The sequence below is a fragment of the Accipiter gentilis genome, chromosome 18 (assembly GCF_929443795.1).
Source record: "Accipiter gentilis chromosome 18, bAccGen1.1, whole genome shotgun sequence".
Taxonomy (NCBI): Eukaryota; Metazoa; Chordata; class Aves; order Accipitriformes; family Accipitridae; genus Astur; species Astur gentilis.
Genome location: NC_064897.1, coordinates 26521930 through 26541390, shown reverse-complemented (window position 1 = coordinate 26541390; position 19461 = coordinate 26521930). Strand labels below are relative to the sequence as shown.

At 52.8% G+C, this 19461-nt stretch overlaps 1 protein-coding gene across 4 annotated transcripts; it reads left to right on the top strand.

Moving 5' to 3' along the window:
• Positions 1-11512: 11512 nt before the first annotated feature.
• Positions 11513-19281, top strand: EIF3D (eukaryotic translation initiation factor 3 subunit D). Of its 4 annotated transcripts, none has more exons than XM_049822155.1 (16): positions 11513-11645; positions 12003-12137; positions 12454-12499; positions 12889-13025; positions 13124-13209; positions 13681-13753; positions 13893-14005; positions 14223-14355; positions 14982-15129; positions 15384-15514; positions 15978-16063; positions 16291-16420; positions 16907-17049; positions 17859-18139; positions 18399-18497; positions 19162-19281. In XM_049822155.1, the coding sequence occupies exons 2-16, from the start codon at positions 12015-12017 to the stop codon at positions 19173-19175; spliced, it is 1743 nt and encodes a 580-aa protein (XP_049678112.1). In that variant the 5' UTR covers positions 11513-11645; positions 12003-12014; the 3' UTR covers positions 19176-19281. The 4 variants fall into 4 exon arrangements, with proteins under 4 accessions (XP_049678112.1, XP_049678113.1, XP_049678111.1 ...); XM_049822156.1 differs by having other exon boundaries at positions 13890-14005; positions 18402-18497; XM_049822154.1 differs by having other exon boundaries at positions 13890-14005.
• Positions 19282-19461: the final 180 nt, after the last annotated feature.

Genomic DNA, 19461 nt, shown 5'->3' with positions numbered 1-19461 from the left:
AGAAACCAACCTCCATTTTCTTTATTTTGTGGTTTTTTTCAGACTGTTAAAAAGAAAAAAAATTTTAAAAAGAGAAAATGACAAAAAAAAAAAAATCCTGGTACATGAAATAAAGATTTTTTTTTTTTATAACTTGGTCCTCGTTTATGTGGATTTATTGGGGGCGGGATTTATTGTTCTGCTGTGACAGAGGAGCACCTGGAAACCCAGCAAGAGAATCAACCATTGCCGACAGTTTTGTCCTCTTCGGCGACTCAGTGGACGGTCTTGCTTCAACCGCTCTTCTCAAGCCGGTCTTCGAGGTACAAGCAGGAAGATAAGGCAAGAGGAGAGGGCTTTGCCACAATTGTTTTTTGAAGTAAGTGCGGGTAAACCCAAGTCACGCCTGTGGGCTTTCCCTGCTGCCCTCCAAAACATCTGCTCCAGCCCCCGTTTAGCCCCCAGCGTCACTCCTCTTGTCCCGTTCCTCCCACGGTGGTGTTACCATGAAGCATGATGCCCCAACTCCCACCCAAAACCAGCAGCTCTTGTGGCGGCAAGCCAAGAACCGCCAGCAAGCTCAGAATTCCCACAGGCTTGAGGGCTCAAAAAAGAAAAAAGAACGTGGGCTTAATGTCATTTTGGGGTTTTGTTCAGCCACTCATGGGATTTCTGGTGATTTTCCTCAGTAGCTGGGTTGGAAGTAGCTGCCTGGTGGAAATGCTCGGCATCGTGCCAAGATCCCCGTGCTCTCCACTGGGGTCCCGCTTGCTGTGGGACCCTCCGTGGCTTTCTGGAACGGACCAGGATCCCCACCAGACCCTGTCGGCACTGGATTAGAGGGGTGACAGGGAAGGGCAGACACCTGAGTGACAAAGCCCATCCGAAGTGCGGCCAGGGTCTGACCCGTGATGGGCCAGCGAGACCACGAGCTGAACAAGCAGGTGGGACCAGGGGGGTTAATTCGTCAGTGGCAGGGGGGCAATGGGGTGAAGGCACACCCGGCTCCAGATGTCCCGGCAGACACCCACGGGTTGCAGCGCGATCACGGCACCACGGTCCTCCCCGCTGTCCGATGAACCTCGTGGGATCCCACAGCCGGCACCAGTGGGTCCCCACTCTGACCCTCCCAGACCAACCCCTCCTCCAGCCCAGCCCCTCTCCAGCTCACCCCTCTCCTTTGGGACCCCGGTAGCACCTCGCAGCACCCCCCAATGCCTGCCAGCACACCCCTTTCACGGACCAGCCGGCGGGAGGCTTCACCGCCTGGGTAATTGGGGGCACCCGCCGCCCCATTTCTGCTCCCCCTCCGGGGACCCTTCCCGGGAGCAGCAGCCTTGCCAAGAAGGAGGGCGCGAGGAGGGGAGAGGCAGCAAAGCGGGCCAGGCGCCGGCTCCGGGGGACGCCGGGGAGCTCCCGACCCTGCCACGTGCACGTCTAGGACGCCGCTGCCTCCCCGCCTCGTCTAGCTCAGAGACCCCAAAAACCTTCTCACCCCCTCCTCGTCCCCTTTGCCTGAAGCTGCCACCATGGGTGGGATGAGCTGGAGAAACACCCCCCCTGCATCTTCTCCATCCTCCCGATGATATTTCCAACCCTGGCTCCGCTGCAGAGCTGGGGGCAAGAGGGTGCTCCCTCGTGTCCCCCCCCATGCCAGTGGCGCACTGGGGAGATGCAGCTCTGGTTCCCACACGATGCCCTGTCTGGAGCGGAGGGGGTACATGGCTCAGCCCCCCCAACACGATGCAGATGGTCCTACTTTTTCCTCTCTGCTTCTCCCTTTCTCCCTCTGGCTTTTACAGGATGGGGCAACAGAGGGGGAGAGGCGGCGAAACAGCACCGGCCTGAAATTAGCCGTGGGGAATGCTGCTCAGATGGGGCCAGCCTCCATGCCATAATAATTAATACTAATACTCAGCACTTATACAGCACTTTTCATGTTCAAAGCACTTTACAAACATTAACTAATTAATCTGTCATATTAAGTGATGTCTTAAAGGGGCAGCATTGAAAGCAAAGGCCTTGTGCGTGGGCGGGAGCCCTCATTCCCCCTCTCTCCCAGGGCACATTAATGCCTGGCTGGGTGCGAGACCCTAAAATGTTACCCTGTGCCCCTCCTGGGTCTCGGTGCTCCCCGTGCCACTTACTTGCCTCTCCCAGTGCTGGCTCTGTTCTCTGGCAGGGCCTGGGTATACCAGGGGTGAGCAAGGCACCAGGGTCTTCTCCTCCACAGCACTGAGCCACTGAGGTCCTGAGGATGCTGGAGACTCGGGACAGAGAGCTCAGTTAAAATATTTGGGTTGGAAAAGTCCCCCTGCACCAGTCAGAAGTCCCAGCAGTGGAGGAGGAGAACCAGCAGGGCCTTTGCAGTGCAGCAGGAGCAGAGATGCAGCAGGAGCAGAGATGCAGCAGGCAAAGCCTGATCTGATGCCTTCAGCCAGGTCCCCGTCACACCCCAGCCCTGGGACCTCTCTGGGGGGCAATGGTCATTCCTTGATTTCATGAAAGCAGCACCCAACCCTTCATAGGGCTGATTTCTGACAGCCACCCCACCTCCAAATCTGAGGACACACTCTCAACTGCTGGCTGGGGATGGGTGGAAGGCAGGCAGGGCATCTGCCAGGGACAACAATCCCCTAGGATGGCTCTGGCGAGGGATCCAAGCGCAAGAGAGCACGCTCTGCCCAAGAAATGCTGGCCAGAGCTGGCAGCGGTGCGAGGTCTTCCATAGCTGTGGAGGCAGCGTGGATGAAGAGGGGGGTCCCTTTGCGGGACGGTACGGGGCGAGGGAGCGATTCCTGCTGAGTAATGCCCGGCTCCTGGCGCTGGTGGGTCTGTCGTTAACGTTGTGCTCACCGTTCCTCTGCTGCCTCTCTCGTATGGACCACAGCCAGGGCTGGCTGGGTTCTGCTTCTGTGGGAGATGCTCTGAGAGCTCCTCATGTGGGGAAACCCAGATACTTGGCTATTAAATTAACGCCGGGCATTTAACAGCATCATTGAAATGGTTTAAACACCTAGGAGCCATAATTAGTAATAATGGTTTCGTGAGGGAGGAAATTAAGACCCAGGTATGGAGCCCAGTACTTTTCTCTGCAGATAATTTTTAGTGCCAAATGACTACAGAGAGAGGCCAAGCGTCAGACACACAAGTCTACTGTCTTGCTTGCGTGTGAGGAATGACACGGGGGAGGAAGACAGACACATATCTCACCTTTCAAAAGCCCAGCACCGAGGCCAAGGATGGAGAGTGGCTCGAGAAGGAGAGCTGATGGAGAAAGGGGGTCTGTGAGGAGGTACAGTCAACCTAACAAAAGCCGGTAGGTGAGCAAAGCTGGCAAAGGACAGGCCAGCTGAATGTCCTGGAGGTCTGTCCAAGAGTAGAGGTGGCTCCAAACGACTCGGCATTCCCTCCCCGGGTGCCTTCCAGCTGCTGGGGGCTTCTCCCCTCCTCTCCCCAGGCCCTTCTGGACACCCCCTGGAGAGACAGAAAGAAGAGGCAACAGTTTTGGTAGGGAAGGGAGGCAGAGGGAGGGTAAATTTTAGGAGTAGCCAAGGACCTGTACAGATTAAGGGGATAAGAATTAAATGCCACCAACCTGAGTTTTCCCTCCAAGAGTGGAGAACAAGCCATCACTCTCGCGAAGCTAAAGCATGGAGCTGGACTGTGCGGGGGCTGCTGCCCACTATGCTGCTCCTCATGCAGGCAGGGCATTTACAAGAGCACCGAGCACACCCATACCACATTTCGGTGGCTCCGCAGAGCTCCAGAGCAACTGTGCAGCCAAAATGCCCCATGGAGAGGAGAAACTCCTCTCCAGCCTGGGAGAGAGGAAAGGGACTTGTCCCCGGGACATGGGACAGGTCCTTAAAAGACCTTTTCCTGGGGATCTGTGCCCACAAGGGTAGGGCAGACATCTGTGATGTCCCAGTGTCCATGGTGGCTACTCCATCCTAAAGCCAACAACCACGGGCTGGTAAAGGGGTGCCGAGGACCTGCTGAGCATGGAGCTGCAGTGAGGACCCTGCCAGAGAAGTCAGGACCCCGATGGGCCATGCTGCTTCCCATGGGCACAGCCAGCAGAGGCAGGAGACTGGCGGCTGGGTGCTCGCTCACCCCTCGTCTTCCCAGGCTGCAAATCCCAGCTTTGACCTGGCTCCGGCAGAGCCAACGCAGATGTGAACCGTTCTGGCAGAGCGTTGTCATTTGTGCCAGTTTTACGCCGCAGAGAGGAGTAACGTGCGAATGACGCCAAACCCTGCTGGCCTCATTTCGCTTGCCCTTTATTGAAACCCCCGGGCCTTGCACCCTGGGCATGGAGCGATGAGGGTGCAGCGGCTCGCGTGTGCAACGAGGGCTCGGACCAGGCGGCCTCGGCATCCTCCGCAGCGGTCGGCTCTTGACATTGCGGAAAGTCCGCGGTGAAGGAGCTGGCTGGCCCGGCACCGGCAGCTTTAGCAAAGGGGTCAAGATATACGGATATGGGCTGAGTCCCAAAAACAGATCTGCAAGGGCAAAGCGCTGGGCTTGGGAAAGGGTTTTCTCTGCTGCTGCTCCTCCTGCTGCTCATGATCCCCTCAGGGATGGAGAAAACAAGGGACTTTGCTCTCTAGGGACCTGTCAATCAGAATCTGCCACCACCGTTTAATTTGCTGAATTTATGCCTGCCAGGAGCGCCGGCCTGGCTGCCCGTTCCTGAGCAGGCAGTGCCATCCCGTGGGACGAGCTCGGCACAGCAGCGGAGTCTCAAAGCTGCACATTGCAGGAGCTGGAGCATCCACACAGCTCCCACAGGAGATGCAGCTGTGGGACCCTTGCCCAGTGTCCCACTGGTGCACAGGGGTGGCCAGGGACAATTTCCAGCCTGCGGGGGCTCTTCACTACCTGCTTCCCCTCATTCCCATTTTTCTTCCAGCAGGGAAGCTCAGAGGGGACAGAACGATATAATTCACCTGGACGTGGGGGTTCAGCTCGCTCCCACCCGGGACAGGCTCCAGCCAGCCCACAGGCAGGTACGACTTTAGGATGGGAGGGCAGACCACAAAGCTCCTACCCTGAGCTTGGTGTGGCCGTGAAGTTCAAGGCGGCATGTACCAGCAAGCTGCCTGCCAGCCATCAGCAAGTCTCCCCACCTCTCCTCCCCAAAATTTTGCAGCTCCTCTGGTCTCCGGCTGGTGCCGAGCCAGGGATCATCCAGGAGTGTCTAGCAGGGAGATACTTCACGCATGCAGAGGAAAGAACATTCCCACGGAGCAGTTCCCAGGTCAGGGAGCCCCACGGCTCCCCCACATCTCCCCCTACCCCTGCTGCTCTCCCCTGGGGGTTTGGCACTGCTCGTGGACCCTTTTGGGGAGTTAGCGGTGCTGGGAAGGTCCCTTCCCTTCCCAGTCCCAGCCCCTTCCCATCCCCTCCTGCAGAGGCCACAGCAAAGCCTGGACACGACCTTGGGAGTCAGCTGCGACCTTGGGAAGTGCCTGATCCAGAGGGACAGGCTGCGGACAGGAAAGAGGAGAGAAAGAAAGACCTTGGGCTGCTGCAGTGGGAGCTTTCTGGAGCAAGGCTGGGAGCGTGCATCCTTCCCGGCTGCCTCGGGGTGCCTGACGCCCGATGGGGGACATACGCAGCACGGCTTTGCCAGAAGGGACAAAAGCGCCCGGCTGACTCCTCCAAAGACAGAAGAGAGCAGATGGTGCTGAAATCTGCTCAAGAGGAGAGGAAGAAATAGCCCCGAGGCTCCGTACTCCCTGTACCCCGAGAGGCACATTTGTCCCCGGCCAAGCGTGTCAGCCAGCCCTGTCTCTGACTTACCGAGGGGCAGGGAAGGGAATGGCGACCGCGGGCTCGCTGGGCTGCTGCATGTCCCTTGCCACTGTTCTCTTTTGTGGGGACTTTCCTGAGAGTCCCTGGGAGGGAAACAGCATGTTATACATAGGTAGCATCTGCATTCGGCTCCTTACTGCCTTGATAACTAGGTGTTGCGCAACCAGGGTTCGGCTGTGCTCCCTAGCAGAAATCTCCTGGACTCTCTTTCTGCCCCCTGACGTCCTGCTCAGACCTCTTTGCCTGGCTGGCATAAAACAGTAAGCTTTCCAGAGGAGGGACCAGGCAGGCAGGAGCATTTGCAGAGCATGTTTAGCCCCAGAAGATTCTGATTTTTCACAGAGGTTATCGTAACACCGATGATGTTGAAGGAAATAACTGTGGGCGCTTCTGTGCTGAGCAAGGGCCCTTGCAAAGAAAGCCCGTGTTGCCTGCGGTTCTGCTCACACACACCAGGATCTTTTTCAGGGCAGCGCTGAATATAACTCAGGCACTGGAGAACCGCAGGGCACGGAGCGGGGCTCCCGCAGCTGAAAAGCAAACCGCTAATTCGGTGGTGAGAAGGCACGGTGCGTCTCACACCCTCCATCACCCCGGGGCTCGTCCTCTTCCCCGCCGTTGGTCCGGCTGGATCTATGCAGCATTTCCCAGATGCTGCTTCTGCCTCTGTTGACACAGTTCCCCATCACCGCGGTAGCTTGCATCTCTAATGTATTTCTCCTCCGGTGAGGCAGGGAAAATGTTGTCCCTCCCTGTGCAGCATGGAGGTGCTGAGCTCCCACTGGGGAGGCTTACTGGGGTGGCCTGGAGGACACAGCCGCAGAGTGGGGGTTTGCAATTCAGCCTGTGGACGCCGAAGCTCATACCCCAGCCACTGCACCAGCCTTCCTCTCCTTCCGCAGGCTCGGAGCCAGCAGGGACGCTGCCGGCGCCAGCTGCTCTAATTGAGCTTTGTAGAATAAACTTGTGGAATTAGCCTGTTGGCTGCTGGGATAAAATCCAGTGCTGAGCGCAGATCAAAGGAGGCAATCTTGCTGACGGTTTGCAAGGAGACAGCGGGACCCGGGCTCCTTCTACAGCTCTGGAAAGGGCAGCGTTCGGCAGCCGAGGATGAGGACGGAGCGTGACACACGCTGCCTCTTCGACGATACACGTGGTCCAGGCCCTGACAGTCAAAGCTACGGAAGCCTTGGGAGAGATCTGACACTGGTGATAAAAGTGGTCAAAGCCAGGCAAGAGACAGCACTAATTCAGAGAAAGACAATTTTCGGGTGCACCATAAATTCGTGGCTTTTCCTGGTAGCATGGAAGGAGCAGACAACACAAGGCCAGGCTCTGAGCCCAGCCTACAGAATCAACGTGGTTCAAGAAGGAGAAGCCTGCCCTTGCCAGGTTTCTGTCCGTCCTCGAGGGCGAGACACTCCGGCTGAGCAGCCGTGGGGAGAGCTCAGCATGGCAGGAGGAGGAAGAGGGAGAAAGGCTCACAGAGAAAGCACTATCTGCTGGCAAGCATAATAAGCTCAGCACATTCCCTGTGTGGACCTTACTGTATGGACATGGCTGGTCTGAACACACGCAGCAAATCTGCCAGGTGCCACCTGCTCCCACCCCTGCCAGATCGCACAGGCAGCAAATTAAAAATCAGATTCGCAGCACGTGCACAGTAAAGTTGCTTTATGGCCGTTTTTCCAGGGTTCCTGAATATCCAATCAAGCACTTCCCTGAAAAAGCTAGCGAGCAACTGCCACGCGAGGAGGGCAGGTTTATATTTCAGCCTCCAAGACACCCAGGAGAGGGATGAAGGTGCTGGAAAGGAGGCCACGCGTCACACCGAAGCACCTGGCCGGGGAGAACAGCAGACTGAGAAGGCAGATGAAAGTGCAATGGGAAAGATGGGATGCGAAGAGGAAGGCCAGGGAAGGATGGAGGGCTTCCCAGCCTGTGAACACCGGCCTGTGGCAGGAGCCAGTTCACATACGGCCAAGGTTGCTTGCAATGAGAGCCCAGGAGCCAGCAGTGAGTTTTGCTGCTTTAAAGACGATGACGATGACTTCGGAAGAAGAGTCTGACCTGAAGAGGTGTGTAAACATCAGGTGTCTCCGCCGGAGGAAGGCGTTAAGGCTGAAGACTATTTCCTTTGGTTTCTGGGTTTGTCAAGAGGCGCAGGGCAGCAGAGACTAAGCATATGGCATAGGCATACGGTGTGTTTGTTGTTTAGTGAGGAAAACGAACCCAGCTGGCTATTTTTGATGCATTTGTTATAAGAGTGAGAAAAGAAACTGCTGGAAAATAGTGTTTTAATGTGAACATTAGTCTTCCAATCCTCAGCTGCCTCTCTGAGTGGAAGTACAGTCACCCAAGCTGGAAAGCAACCCCTGTTTTAAGGCTTTCCAAGGCATCTTCAGCCAAGGCAGAGGTGATCTATTTTCTAAGGAAAGGTCCCTAACGGGTTGGGCACTCAGACTTGCTTTCCTTCATCTAAACCTGTCAAACCTCTGGGAACACTGCCTGAGCTGCATCTTGTCATCACTCAGGAGGAGGAGGCTGCTGCTCAACGCGGAGCCAGCTCACAGCAACAGCTCTCCAACAAACCCCAAACCATGGTGGAGGCTGATGGTGGTGAAGGCTTTGGACTGGAACGAGCCCCTCTTTTATGGATCTGCTAACACCAGCACAGAGCCCAAAACCAGAGAAGTGGAAGACAAGAACAGAAAACCAGATGCGAGCAATTTATCCTGGCTGTTCTCACGAGCGTCTTCCAGGGAGGAGTGATTAGCCTTATTAACTGATTAAGTGATTAATTAACTGATGAACTGAAATTATGGATCAAGGATCAAATGATTGCAAGCAAGTGTATTTTGAGTACTTTTCCGGGAAACGACGTATCTCACGTGCCTTTAACGAAGGCTGGAGGCCGGGCAGCGGTATGCGGGGCCAGCAAGACGGGACAAGAGTCGCAGCACGGCACAGGAGACGGGAGGTGCGGTGCCTGGCGTGAAGCAGAATGCGAGACAGACCCGCTCCCTCCCCTCTTGAGTAAATTTGACCTAAATGTGGCAGCAAATCTCACCTGCTTCAAGACTGGATTTTTTTCTTAGAACCTTTCTTCCCCTTGATAAGAAACTGGAAAGTTATGTCCGTGCCCAGGGGACCATTTATCCCGCCCCGGGCACTCCCTACTCATACCCTTTCCTCCAACCCATTCCTATACCCAACTCTGTCCCCAGAAAAGGTAGTTTGATGGGCTAAGCCCAAATTGCACATGGTCCAACGTCTCTGGGAGACAGTAGCAGCATTACATCCTCTTGTAAGCACCTCATGCAGGCTCAGGAGCAAAGAGGAAGCCATGGAAAGGATGGGATTTTGGTTTATCAGTCCATTTGTCATTGCTTCTCTTCATTCACTCCTTAGTCTAGTTTTCTCTTCAGAACTTCTTGGTCTTTTTATCACCATCTCCTAAGCAGTCAGCCCCTCTGAGCTCGTTGCCCTGCCTCGGGAGGGCGAGCGATGGGCACTGTGGGGGTCACCTGGAGCTGTGATCGCACTGAGCCACCGCCAGCAACCAGCGAGGCAGTTCCAGCACTAATGGTGTTTGTCTCCAAAAAGGCTGTTTAGGTGAGACAGTTACAAATTGTATTTTATAAACTGTATTTCTATAAGTGGGTTTTTTCGCTAGCGGGGAAAAGTGCTTTAATAATCCCACTTCTGATTAATGGCAGGGTGTCTTGGCAAAGCAAAGACTGCTGCGGCTTCGATTCTTTCCCAAGGAGGAATTACAAGCGGTAAATAAAGAAGAAAATGCACACCTCTCTGCCTGGAAAATATTGATCTAGACTCTTCTTAGGTAAAAGATACCCAGTAAAATTCTCTAAAGAGTTAGTTTTTAGCTGAAGAGATGTGTAAACTGGATCCTGCTCTTTTTAGGGGTAGAGAAAATTTCAATCACTCTGGCATGTGAACGTCTGAGATTTAATGATTTATTGCCCTCACTCCCTGCGAAGAAATACTATGCCAATTATAGAGACAGGGATCTGAGACACATGCTGTATTAAATTGCTGGTTCATGGTCTAGAGAGGCCGCAGGGCTGAATCCTAACTTCCAGCCCCAGGTCTCCCCTCCAGCAGGACAAGGAAAACCATCAGGGACAATGCAAAGACCTTGAATACCACACTGCGAATACAGCAAGGGCAACTGCAATTCTCATTCTTTGCACATCTTTACCTCTCAGAGTAAGACAAGTGTTTTGTAACAACCTCTAAACGCAAAGTCAGTTGAATGATCATGCAACTACTACCTGAAAAGTACTTGCTTTTCTACAAAACCATTGCAGAGTTTGGAATATATTTTTATTTCAGGAGGCTGTGTGCGTGTGAGAAAATTAAGAGGCATAGCATTAAGTCATGTTTCCTGTCCTGACACATGGCTTTATTGATAGACGCCTTGTCCAGAGCCCTGTAAGTCTGTTCTCTATCAAAGCCATAAATCTCTTAACTTCCATCTCCATTTTTATCTGTCAAAACAGGAATTTACCTGCCAGACTTTACAGTAACTCCATATCATGTCTGTAGAGCAACCTGGCACAACTAGACGGGGACTGCATGCTAATAGTTGAAACCATCATTTGACTAAGCTGAGGATCAGCATTCTTCCAATACACGATTTTAGGCCATGTAATTCGAATTTAAGTTCTTCCAAAGGAAAAAAAAAATATTCTTGAGATTGGGCTGTCCTTTGTGTGGTCGCGAAGCCCAATTTACCTTCATAAGAGTAGAGGATAGACGGGAGGAGGAAATTTGTTAAAACAACTTATCCCATCCCGTTGCCGTCGGGCGAGTCATTTACACCAAAACCATTCCCAACAGACATTTGCCTACCATGGGCTTAAATACTTCTGCTAAGAGAAGCTCCACATTTCTAGAAAGTTTAATCATTACCACTGGAGAAGATGTTTCCAACACCTCGCCGTCGTTTGTTTGAGCTGCCGTGCTTTCAGCAGGCGCAGAAAACACTGTTTTCTTCCTCTTTGTGACAGCCGGGTGCAAAGTAAATGGTTTTGTCATGTGTCACCCCCAGCTTTTCTACTCAAAAGCCGAACCCAAGCTTTTCAATCAACAGAGCAAATTAACTATCATTAACGTCACTCTCTTCCCACTCCTACGCGGTTTTGGTACCAAGCGCTCATTAAGAGGGAGCGAATTGTCAGGAAATGATACTGTCACGACAGAAGGCACAATAAAGGGGGAGACACACGACAGACAGACAGACAGACGGGACACACACCCTCACGGCCTGCGTGGGCCCCCGCGCCCTCCCCGCCGGGCCGCCACCCGCGGGCCCTCAGCAGCAGGGACAGGCGGTTCCAACGGCCTCGCCCACGTAAACCGAACACGGAAAGAAACTCCGGCGGCCACGGATGGCGTGACCGGAGAAGGAGACACGGCCACGGGCACCGCCGCCATCCCAGGCCCGGCCCGGCGGTCCGCCGGCGGAATGGATCATAGAGACGCTCGCATCCACCCGCCGAGCACCGCGGCTTTTCTAGCCCGACCCTCCTGCACCTCTATGGTCGTAACGTACTGCGCACCCTGCGGGCGGGGGACGCTTTACGGCAGCCGCGCTCCCCTTCTTTGCGGTTTGGTTGTCGGGTGGGGTTGGTTGGGGGGGGGGGGGGGGTCCCCTTTCTAATTTTACGACGGCGGCGCTTGGCGGCACCGCTGTCGCGCGGCGCTGACGCAGAAAGGGCGGGCCGGGGCTGTGTGAGGCCTCTTTTCTCGCCCGCTGCCGCCGCCGCCTCATCATCCTCATCATCATCCGCTGCCATCGGCGCCGTGACGGGGCCCCGCAGGTAAGGGGGGGTGCTGGGGCCGTCCTCCGGTCCTTACCGCCTCCTTCCCGCGGGTATCGGGACCCCCGGCCCCGCCCCGGCGCTGCCATCGGTTCCGGTGGGGGCCGGCTCCCCGTCCCTCCCCCTACACACGGGTCTCCCCGTCCCAGCCGCGGCCGATCCACTCGGTACGGGCCCGGCGGGCAGAGGTGGCCTCCCCGCTTTCCCCTCACGGTGGCACCGCGCCTTGGTCTTTGCCGGGACAAGGCCGCGGTCCCCGGTGACCCAACTGCAGCGGGTGTCACGGCGTGCGGCAGCTGAGGGTTTGGTTTGGCTTCTTGTTTTGGGGGTTTTTTTTTGGCTTTTTCTTCTCTCTAGAAGTTTAAAAAAATGGCGAAGTTTGTGACACCCGTGATCCAGGACAACCCCTCCGGTTGGGGCCCATGTGCTGTGCCCGAGCAGTTCAGGGACATGCCCTACCAGCCCTTCAGCAAAGGAGACCGCCTGGGAAAGGTACCTCTGTCGTGCCACAGCACGTTGGGCTGCTGCCGAACGAGCCCTGTGTGCCTTCTGCGCGCTGCTGCCGGTTCTTGCTTCTTACTCCTGTGGCTGCTCATTTGACACCCTTCGTAGTGCGTCCTGACACATAGCACAGTTGTGAACGATTAGCAGGGCTGGGGAGCGGAGGTGGGAGTTGAAAAGATTAGTTCTGGAGCGTATGGCGGTGTTTGCTTCCACCTTCTTGAAGTCCTGCATAAATAAAGTCAGAGCTGGGGGGGGAGATGTCACATTTGACTTGCTCATTTTGACTGTTTATGCTTGTCCTTAGGTGGCTGATTGGACAGGAGCCACATATCAAGATAAAAGATATACGAGTACGTGTTGTGTGGTGGCTGCTCCCGTGGTTTATTTCCTACAAAGTTTTCTTCGAGTGTCATTCCTGCTTTCATGGCTCACACCCACTCTGGTGGTTACCTGTGCACCTCAGCAAGAGAGGCTGCTTAAATGAGGAAGTGTGCCTCACGCTTGGGAGAGCTCTCCCTGTCCTTAGGGCTTACTCCTGATTTTTGTACTGCCTCATGACTGGGGCTTCTCAGGGAGAGGCTTGGAGGGGGGAGAAAATATGCTGGCGTAAGGCAGGAGTGCCGATTTGTGCATCAGACTTAGGTGAAGGCAGTTGGAGGCAATTCCAGGGGATAAAGGGGCAAAGTGTCAGGGTTTTTTCCTAGAAGCTTGGTGTCAAGATGCTTTGTTTTATTTCCAGACAAGTACTCATCGCAGTTTGGTGGCGGAAGTCAATATGCCTATTTCCACGAGGAGGATGAGACTAGCTTCCAACTGGTGGATACAGCACGAACGCAGAAAACAGCGTACCAGAGGAATCGTATGCGATTTGCACAGGTAATGTCTTTTCAGAAACGGGCTCAAAGGAGAGCCTCAGCAGCACAGAATTATTTTGCAACTAAAATATTCTTGTTTTCTTTCCTTTATTTCTGCAGAGGAACCTCCGGAGAGACAAGGACCGTCGGAACATGCTGCAGTTCAGCATGCAGACGCTGCCGAAGAGTGCCAAGCAGAAGGAGAGGTGGGACTGCAGACATAAGCGTACTGTACTTGGGTTGGAGTCCGTGAGCAGACTGTTGATAAATTTAGGAAGTTACTGTAACAGAACCCACTAGAGTGAACAGTCAGCAAAGAGGAATTTCAGGACTTTTCAAGCCCGACATTCTGCTGATGTCAGCGATAGTTACAAGCATGGACTTCAAACAGCTATCTAAGAATTTAGGGGAATTTTTTAATCATATTTAGAAAGTAAATACAGCATTTTAAACTTCTGAAAACTGCGCTGCAATATTTAGAGATGAATATATTTGAAGAGTAAAGAACAGAGCTTTTAATGCCTTGAGCATCTTGATCAACAGCTCAATAAGTGTTTCAGCAGCTCAGTGCCTAAAAGCATTGCTCCTCTGATGGTAATTTGGAAGCATAGGAATGGTTGTGGCGTCTAGGACTCAAGAACTTCTCTTCATGGCTTTTCTCATATTTCTCATTTTAGAGATCGTTTACGCCTACAAAAGAAGTTTCAGAAGCAGTTTGGAGTGAGGCAGAAATGGGACCAAAAATCACAGGTAAACTAGCAAGCTTTCTGCCCCCTGTGATGGTTTGGTTTTTCTGGCTGCGCTTACGGGGCAGCTGTTCTTGCACAAATCCTGATGTGCTGCGTCTCTGTTTCTCTCTCTATCTGTCCTACCTCTGGCCGCACAGCAGAAGCCTCGTGACTCCTCTGTTGAAGTTCGCAGTGATTGGGAGGTGAAAGAAGAGATGGATTTCCCTCGGCTGATGAAGATGCGCTACCTGGAGGTGTCGGAGCCACAGGACATGTGAGTTCCTAAGATAGCTGTTTGCTTGCTGCCTGAACTGACCAGATTTTTGGAAGGCAGGAAGGCAAGGGCCTCCTGACCTGGTCCCAATGTTCTCCTTGAGGTACCCAAAGGAGGGGAAGATAGTGGAACACCCAACAGGCCCCTCAGTTCCCTGTGATTCATGGGTGGTGGTCGCTGTAGGGAGGGTATCGAGATGGTTCTCTTATCTCTGCAGAGAGTGCTGTGGAGCCCTAGAGTACTATGACAAAGCCTTTGACCGCATTACAACAAGGAATGAGAAGCTACTGAGGAGTATTAAGCGCATCTTCCATACCGTCACTACTACTGATGACCCAGTTATCCGAAAGGTGTGTTTACTGGTTTGTAAAACCCAATAGTGTTATTTCTTAGTGCATGCTGTTGTTAGAGACCAGCTGTTGCCATCAGACCAAAGTTAAGGGCAGAAAAATTCCAGATCCCTAAGCTTGCAGAGGAGAAGAAACATTAGCTGGTATAGTTATTTTTCTTATGTCCAAGGCAGAGCTAGGTTAATGCCAAACTAGGAATGCTGGCCAAGGAAAAGCTGTAATTCTGGAAGGGCAAGCAGACTGGTACTTGAGCTGTGTTGGGAAAGAAACTTCCATGTCGGAGACCTGTTTCTTGAGGTTTCTGCTTTTGGAGATGAGGAAGGCTTGGAGATTTCTCTCTGTGACCCGATTGGCAATAAGGAGCCATGCCTTTTCCCAACAGAATTAACTTTTTGTAATAGTAGTTTCTTAGTTTTTCCTTGTTTAGGTGAGGGTGGGCCTGGATTGCTGGGTAGTACCTCACACTTTGTCTAACAATCGGTGGTGTACCTACCAGTCTAGCTTTCTCACCATGGGAGAAGAAATTAATAGTCTGGTTTGCTAACGCTTCTTGTACTGGCTGGGGAAGGGAAAGGGTGTCTGTTCTTGTTGCTGAAACAGTTTTTCTTCTCCTCCTTTATCTGTAGCTGGCCAAGACCCAAGGGAATGTGTTTGCCACAGATGCCATCCTGGCCACACTGATGAGCTGCACTCGCTCTGTCTATTCCTGGGACATCATTGTCCAGAGAGTTGGATCCAAGCTTTTCTTTGACAAGAGGGACAATTCAGATTTTGGTGAGGAAAAGTCCTTAAAGAAATTTCTGTTACAGTAGGTAAAGGGTCTGATTTTCTTTACTCTTTTTTGAGTTTATTTTATGTCTCGGTGTCAGAAGACTGAGACCCATGGAACAACCCGATTGCTGCAGTACACTTGCTAGCTGTGAGCGTAACTTCAGTATTGATCTGCTGAACTGTGGGGCTAGAGACTCACTGAAGCTGACGTGGTTACTCCCCCAGGTATAACCACTTGCGTCTGGTTTTCTTCCCAGACCTCCTGACAGTGAGTGAAACAGCCAATGAGCCCCCCCAGGAAGAGGGCAACTCCTTTAATTCTCCACGCAACCTTGCCATGGAAGCTACCTACATCAATCATAACTTCTCCCAGCAGTGTCTGAGGATGGTAAGGTCGAGCAGTGCTGGGTGGTAGGGTCTGTGTTTCAGAGTCTCAGGAAGAGACATCACTAAGGCTGCTTTACTACAGCATAGAAGCGTTTCAGTTGACAGAAGTATGTTGCACTGATGTTCTTTCGGTTTTGGAAGAGGTGGGATTACTTCTTGTGAGCAGTGTGACTTTGTTGTTGAAAGATTTTCACCTTTATTCCGCAAAGAAGCAATCCCACTCCTGTTGGTGAAGCAGGCAGGCTTCGAGTACACTTTGTGAAGCTGAAGTGCCAGTAGGAGTACCGCTTACAGCAAAGTGACTAACATGAAGATGAGGCTTCTCATCAGCTGTCTTTTAATATTTTAGTGGTTTTCTACATAAGGGAAATTAGCTACTGGTGCTATAAGAGAATATTTGTCCAGTGGGGGAGAGCTCTCTCAGGTTTCGTCTCCTAACATTGCCCTTCCGTTTTCTTCTGTAGGGAAAGGAGAAATACAAGTTTCCCAACCCAAATCCCTTCGTGGAGGACGACATGGATAAAAATGAAGTAGCCTCTGTTGCATACAGGTATGTTGACCTCTCTGATGCCCAGGTTTGGCAGGGGGGCAGGATGTCAGGGTTATACAGAGGCAAAACAAGTTAGGAGTCTTATTGATAGAAGCTTCACCGTGAGAGGCATTCCTGGACATCCTCACAGTGACCTGATAGAGGGGGGAAAGGATTTTGCTGAGGGCTTGCATGGATCTGGAAGAGAACAAGGGTCAGAAATAACCAGCTGGATTGTTTGTTGGCAGATACCGAAGGTGGAAGCTGGGAGATGATATAGATCTCATTGTCCGCTGTGAACATGACGGAGTGATGACAGGAGCTAATGGAGAAGTGTCATTCATCAACATCAAAACACTGAACGAGTGGGATTCCAGGGTGAGGAAGAACGAGATCCCAAAGCTAGCTCTAACTGCTTCACTGCTGCCTGACATGCCAGGTACAGCAGGCAAGATGAGACAAACATCTGGCGGTGTTCCCCGGGTGCTTACCTTCCACCAAAGGAGCATAACTTTGGTGGACAAGCCGTGCTGATGGGATTCTCCCCCAGATGCAGGGTAGCTGGTTTGAACCCTCTTGTCCCCAGGTGTCTAGTACAGTAGCCAGTCTGTTCCCATGCTTCCTTCGTGAACTCTTCCCTCACAAACTTCTCTTCCTAACCAGTGCCGCAAACGTTGGCCAGTCCCCACTCTTTGCCCTTCTCCCTTTCCGGTGCAAGGGCTTTCCCTGTAGGTTGCTGTTCGCGTTCCCTTTTATGGGATTGTAAGGTAGACAGAAGGAACTTCCCTGCGTGATGTCAGGATGGCTGAAGAGATGACTGCTGCTGGCTTGTTGGGTTGACCCTCGTTTTGATTCTCCCCTCAGTATTGCAATGGAGTAGATTGGCGCCAGAAGCTTGACTCTCAGAGAGGAGCTGTGATTGCCACCGAGCTGAAAAACAACAGCTATAAATTAGCTCGCTGGACATGTTGCGCACTGCTGGCTGGATCAGAATATCTTAAACTCGGGTAAGATGGCATTTTCACACCAAACATCTTTCAGGTGCATTTTCCATGATTTAACCCAGTATATGTCAAAGCAAACCACTTGTAGAATGAGTAACCATAAAATCACCCCGCATTTTGAGTGGCCAAGAGGGGAAAGCTTGCGATGAGCACACCAGCCTTGGTGTAAGCTGCATCCCCTCAGCATCTGGCTGATGTCCCCCCCATCATGACTGACCTTGTGAGACCTCAGCATGTGACAGGCAGGTGGCCTCCACAGCGCTCTCGGCCTGTTTGCTGAGATTGCCAACAAGGGAAATAAATGCAGTGACTGTGCTACCTGTCAGGAATTTGATTTGAGATGCTTGGTGCCCTGTTACTGAGAAATTGGGTGAAGGGGAGGTATGACCACAGCCCTTTTTGAACTGTCGGCTTAAAATCAGTTACGCCTGTGCGGTCGATAATGAACAAGAGGCATTTGCTAACTCGGTTCTGGTGGTTCTGCAATCCCAGGTTCCGTCCTTGGGTGTGGGACTGATGCATTTGCATCTGTTTAATTCCAAACTCCCAGCTAATCATGCTGTCGCTTAATTTTTATCTGTGGGACTAACCTGTATCGTTCATAGCATCCCATCTGATTTGGGGTGGTGGAAGGATTCCAGGTACATTAATGATTGACAGCTTGTAGCCAGGAGGTCCTCTTAGCTTTCAGTGTTGGATTTTTCAGCCCAGCAAACAAAACTAAGATGATCACGCTGCTTTTCTTGGAGTTGTTCTTCTGCTGGCTGGGCTTAACCTCCTGACACCCCTGTGGTTTCTCCTTGCCCCCCTAGGTATGTATCTCGTTACCACGTGAAGGACTCTGCCCGCCACGTGATCCTGGGCACGCAGCAGTTCAAGCCAAATGAGTTTGCCAGCCAGATTAACCTCAGCATAGAGAACGCCTGGGGCATCCTGCGATGTGTCATCGACATCTGCATGAAGCTGGATGAGGGGAAGTATCTCATCCTCAAGGACCCCAACAAGCAGGTGATCCGGATCTACAGCTTGCCTGACGGCACCTTCAGCTCTGATGAAGATGAGGAGGATGAGGAGGAAGAAGAGGAAGAGGAAGGTTCGTAGCATACATGGTGATTTATGCTTTTCATTCTTCTGCTGGTCCGGATGATAAAAACCAGATCTAAAGAGTGAGATCTGACTAGTGCAATGACAAGAGGGGAGCGAGGCTGGAGGATGCGTGGTCCCGAGGATGGGCGCTCGGTGGTGGAAAAGGCGTGGGTGACGCTGGGAGTAACGCGGAAGCAAACCGAGCGGAGAGTTGGAAATGCGGATGTTGTGCCTCTGTATGGATACTGAGCCAGGACTGATTTTAGCAGGGGTGGGGGAGAGGACCCAGGTCCAGAGCACCGACTGGGAAAACGAAGCCTGCCAAGGAGCCCTTCGTTCAACGGCCCCAGGATTTGGGGGAGTGGGTGGGTGCCGATTTCTATTGGTACTGGGGTATTTTTTTGTACTACAGTTTTAGAAACGGGAATGACTATAAGATTAAGACATATTTAAAATGCGTGGGGACCTAGCCTGACTGAGGTAACTCGGTGAAGGCTTTTACCAAGTGACTGTTGGAGTGGAGCGATCGCTAGTCGGTCAGTCGCGGGGTTCGGAGGGTTGGTGGTGCCGCAGCGGAGAACCGCTGCCTTTGCTTTGCTGCCGAAAACCGTCTGCGCTCCCCGACGCGTGACCTGCATGTGCTCTGTCAACAGTGGGAAACCGCTGGGACCTTGGAGCTCTTGCTTCTGTGATAGGGAAAACACCTTCCAGCTTTTTTTTTTTTTTTTTTTTTTTTTTAGGCTGTAAGCTTAGCCTGGCTGCTCTGGGTTTTATGGGAATTTTAGGTCGTTGCGTAATTTGCTCTGGAATATAATTTGTGTAATTCCAAATGACACATGTGTGGTCTTGGCTGATGGACAGGTCTGTAGGTGGGGGGGGACAGGTACAGTGAGGTGGCAAGCTTGGTTTTTTTTTCTCATTCTTTGTGGCATTTCCTTGACAGAGAGGGATTATTTGGGTGGGTTTGGGGTGGTTTTCTTTCCCCAGCCGCACTCCACTAACTCCATTCCTGTTTCTCTTCTCTTGCAGAGGAGGAGAGCTGAACCCCGCGGGCCGAGCTGCGCCTTCGCACCCGCCTCTTCTGCAGAGAAATCTTGAAGGGGGTCGGGGGGGAGGTGGAGAAAGCCCAATAAAGTCACTTTTGCTCAGCGGCGCGATGTCGTTTGTGCCTGGGGGAGGGTTACGGGTACCCGGCCCCGGGGGCGGGAGAACCTGCTGGAGCCGCTGTGCGGCTCTGCCCGCCTGCCCCTTTAAGAGCGCAGCCCCGCCCACCACCCTCCCCCAGACACGTGGTACGGTGCGGGCGGCGGGAAGCGGCGGCGCCGTTGT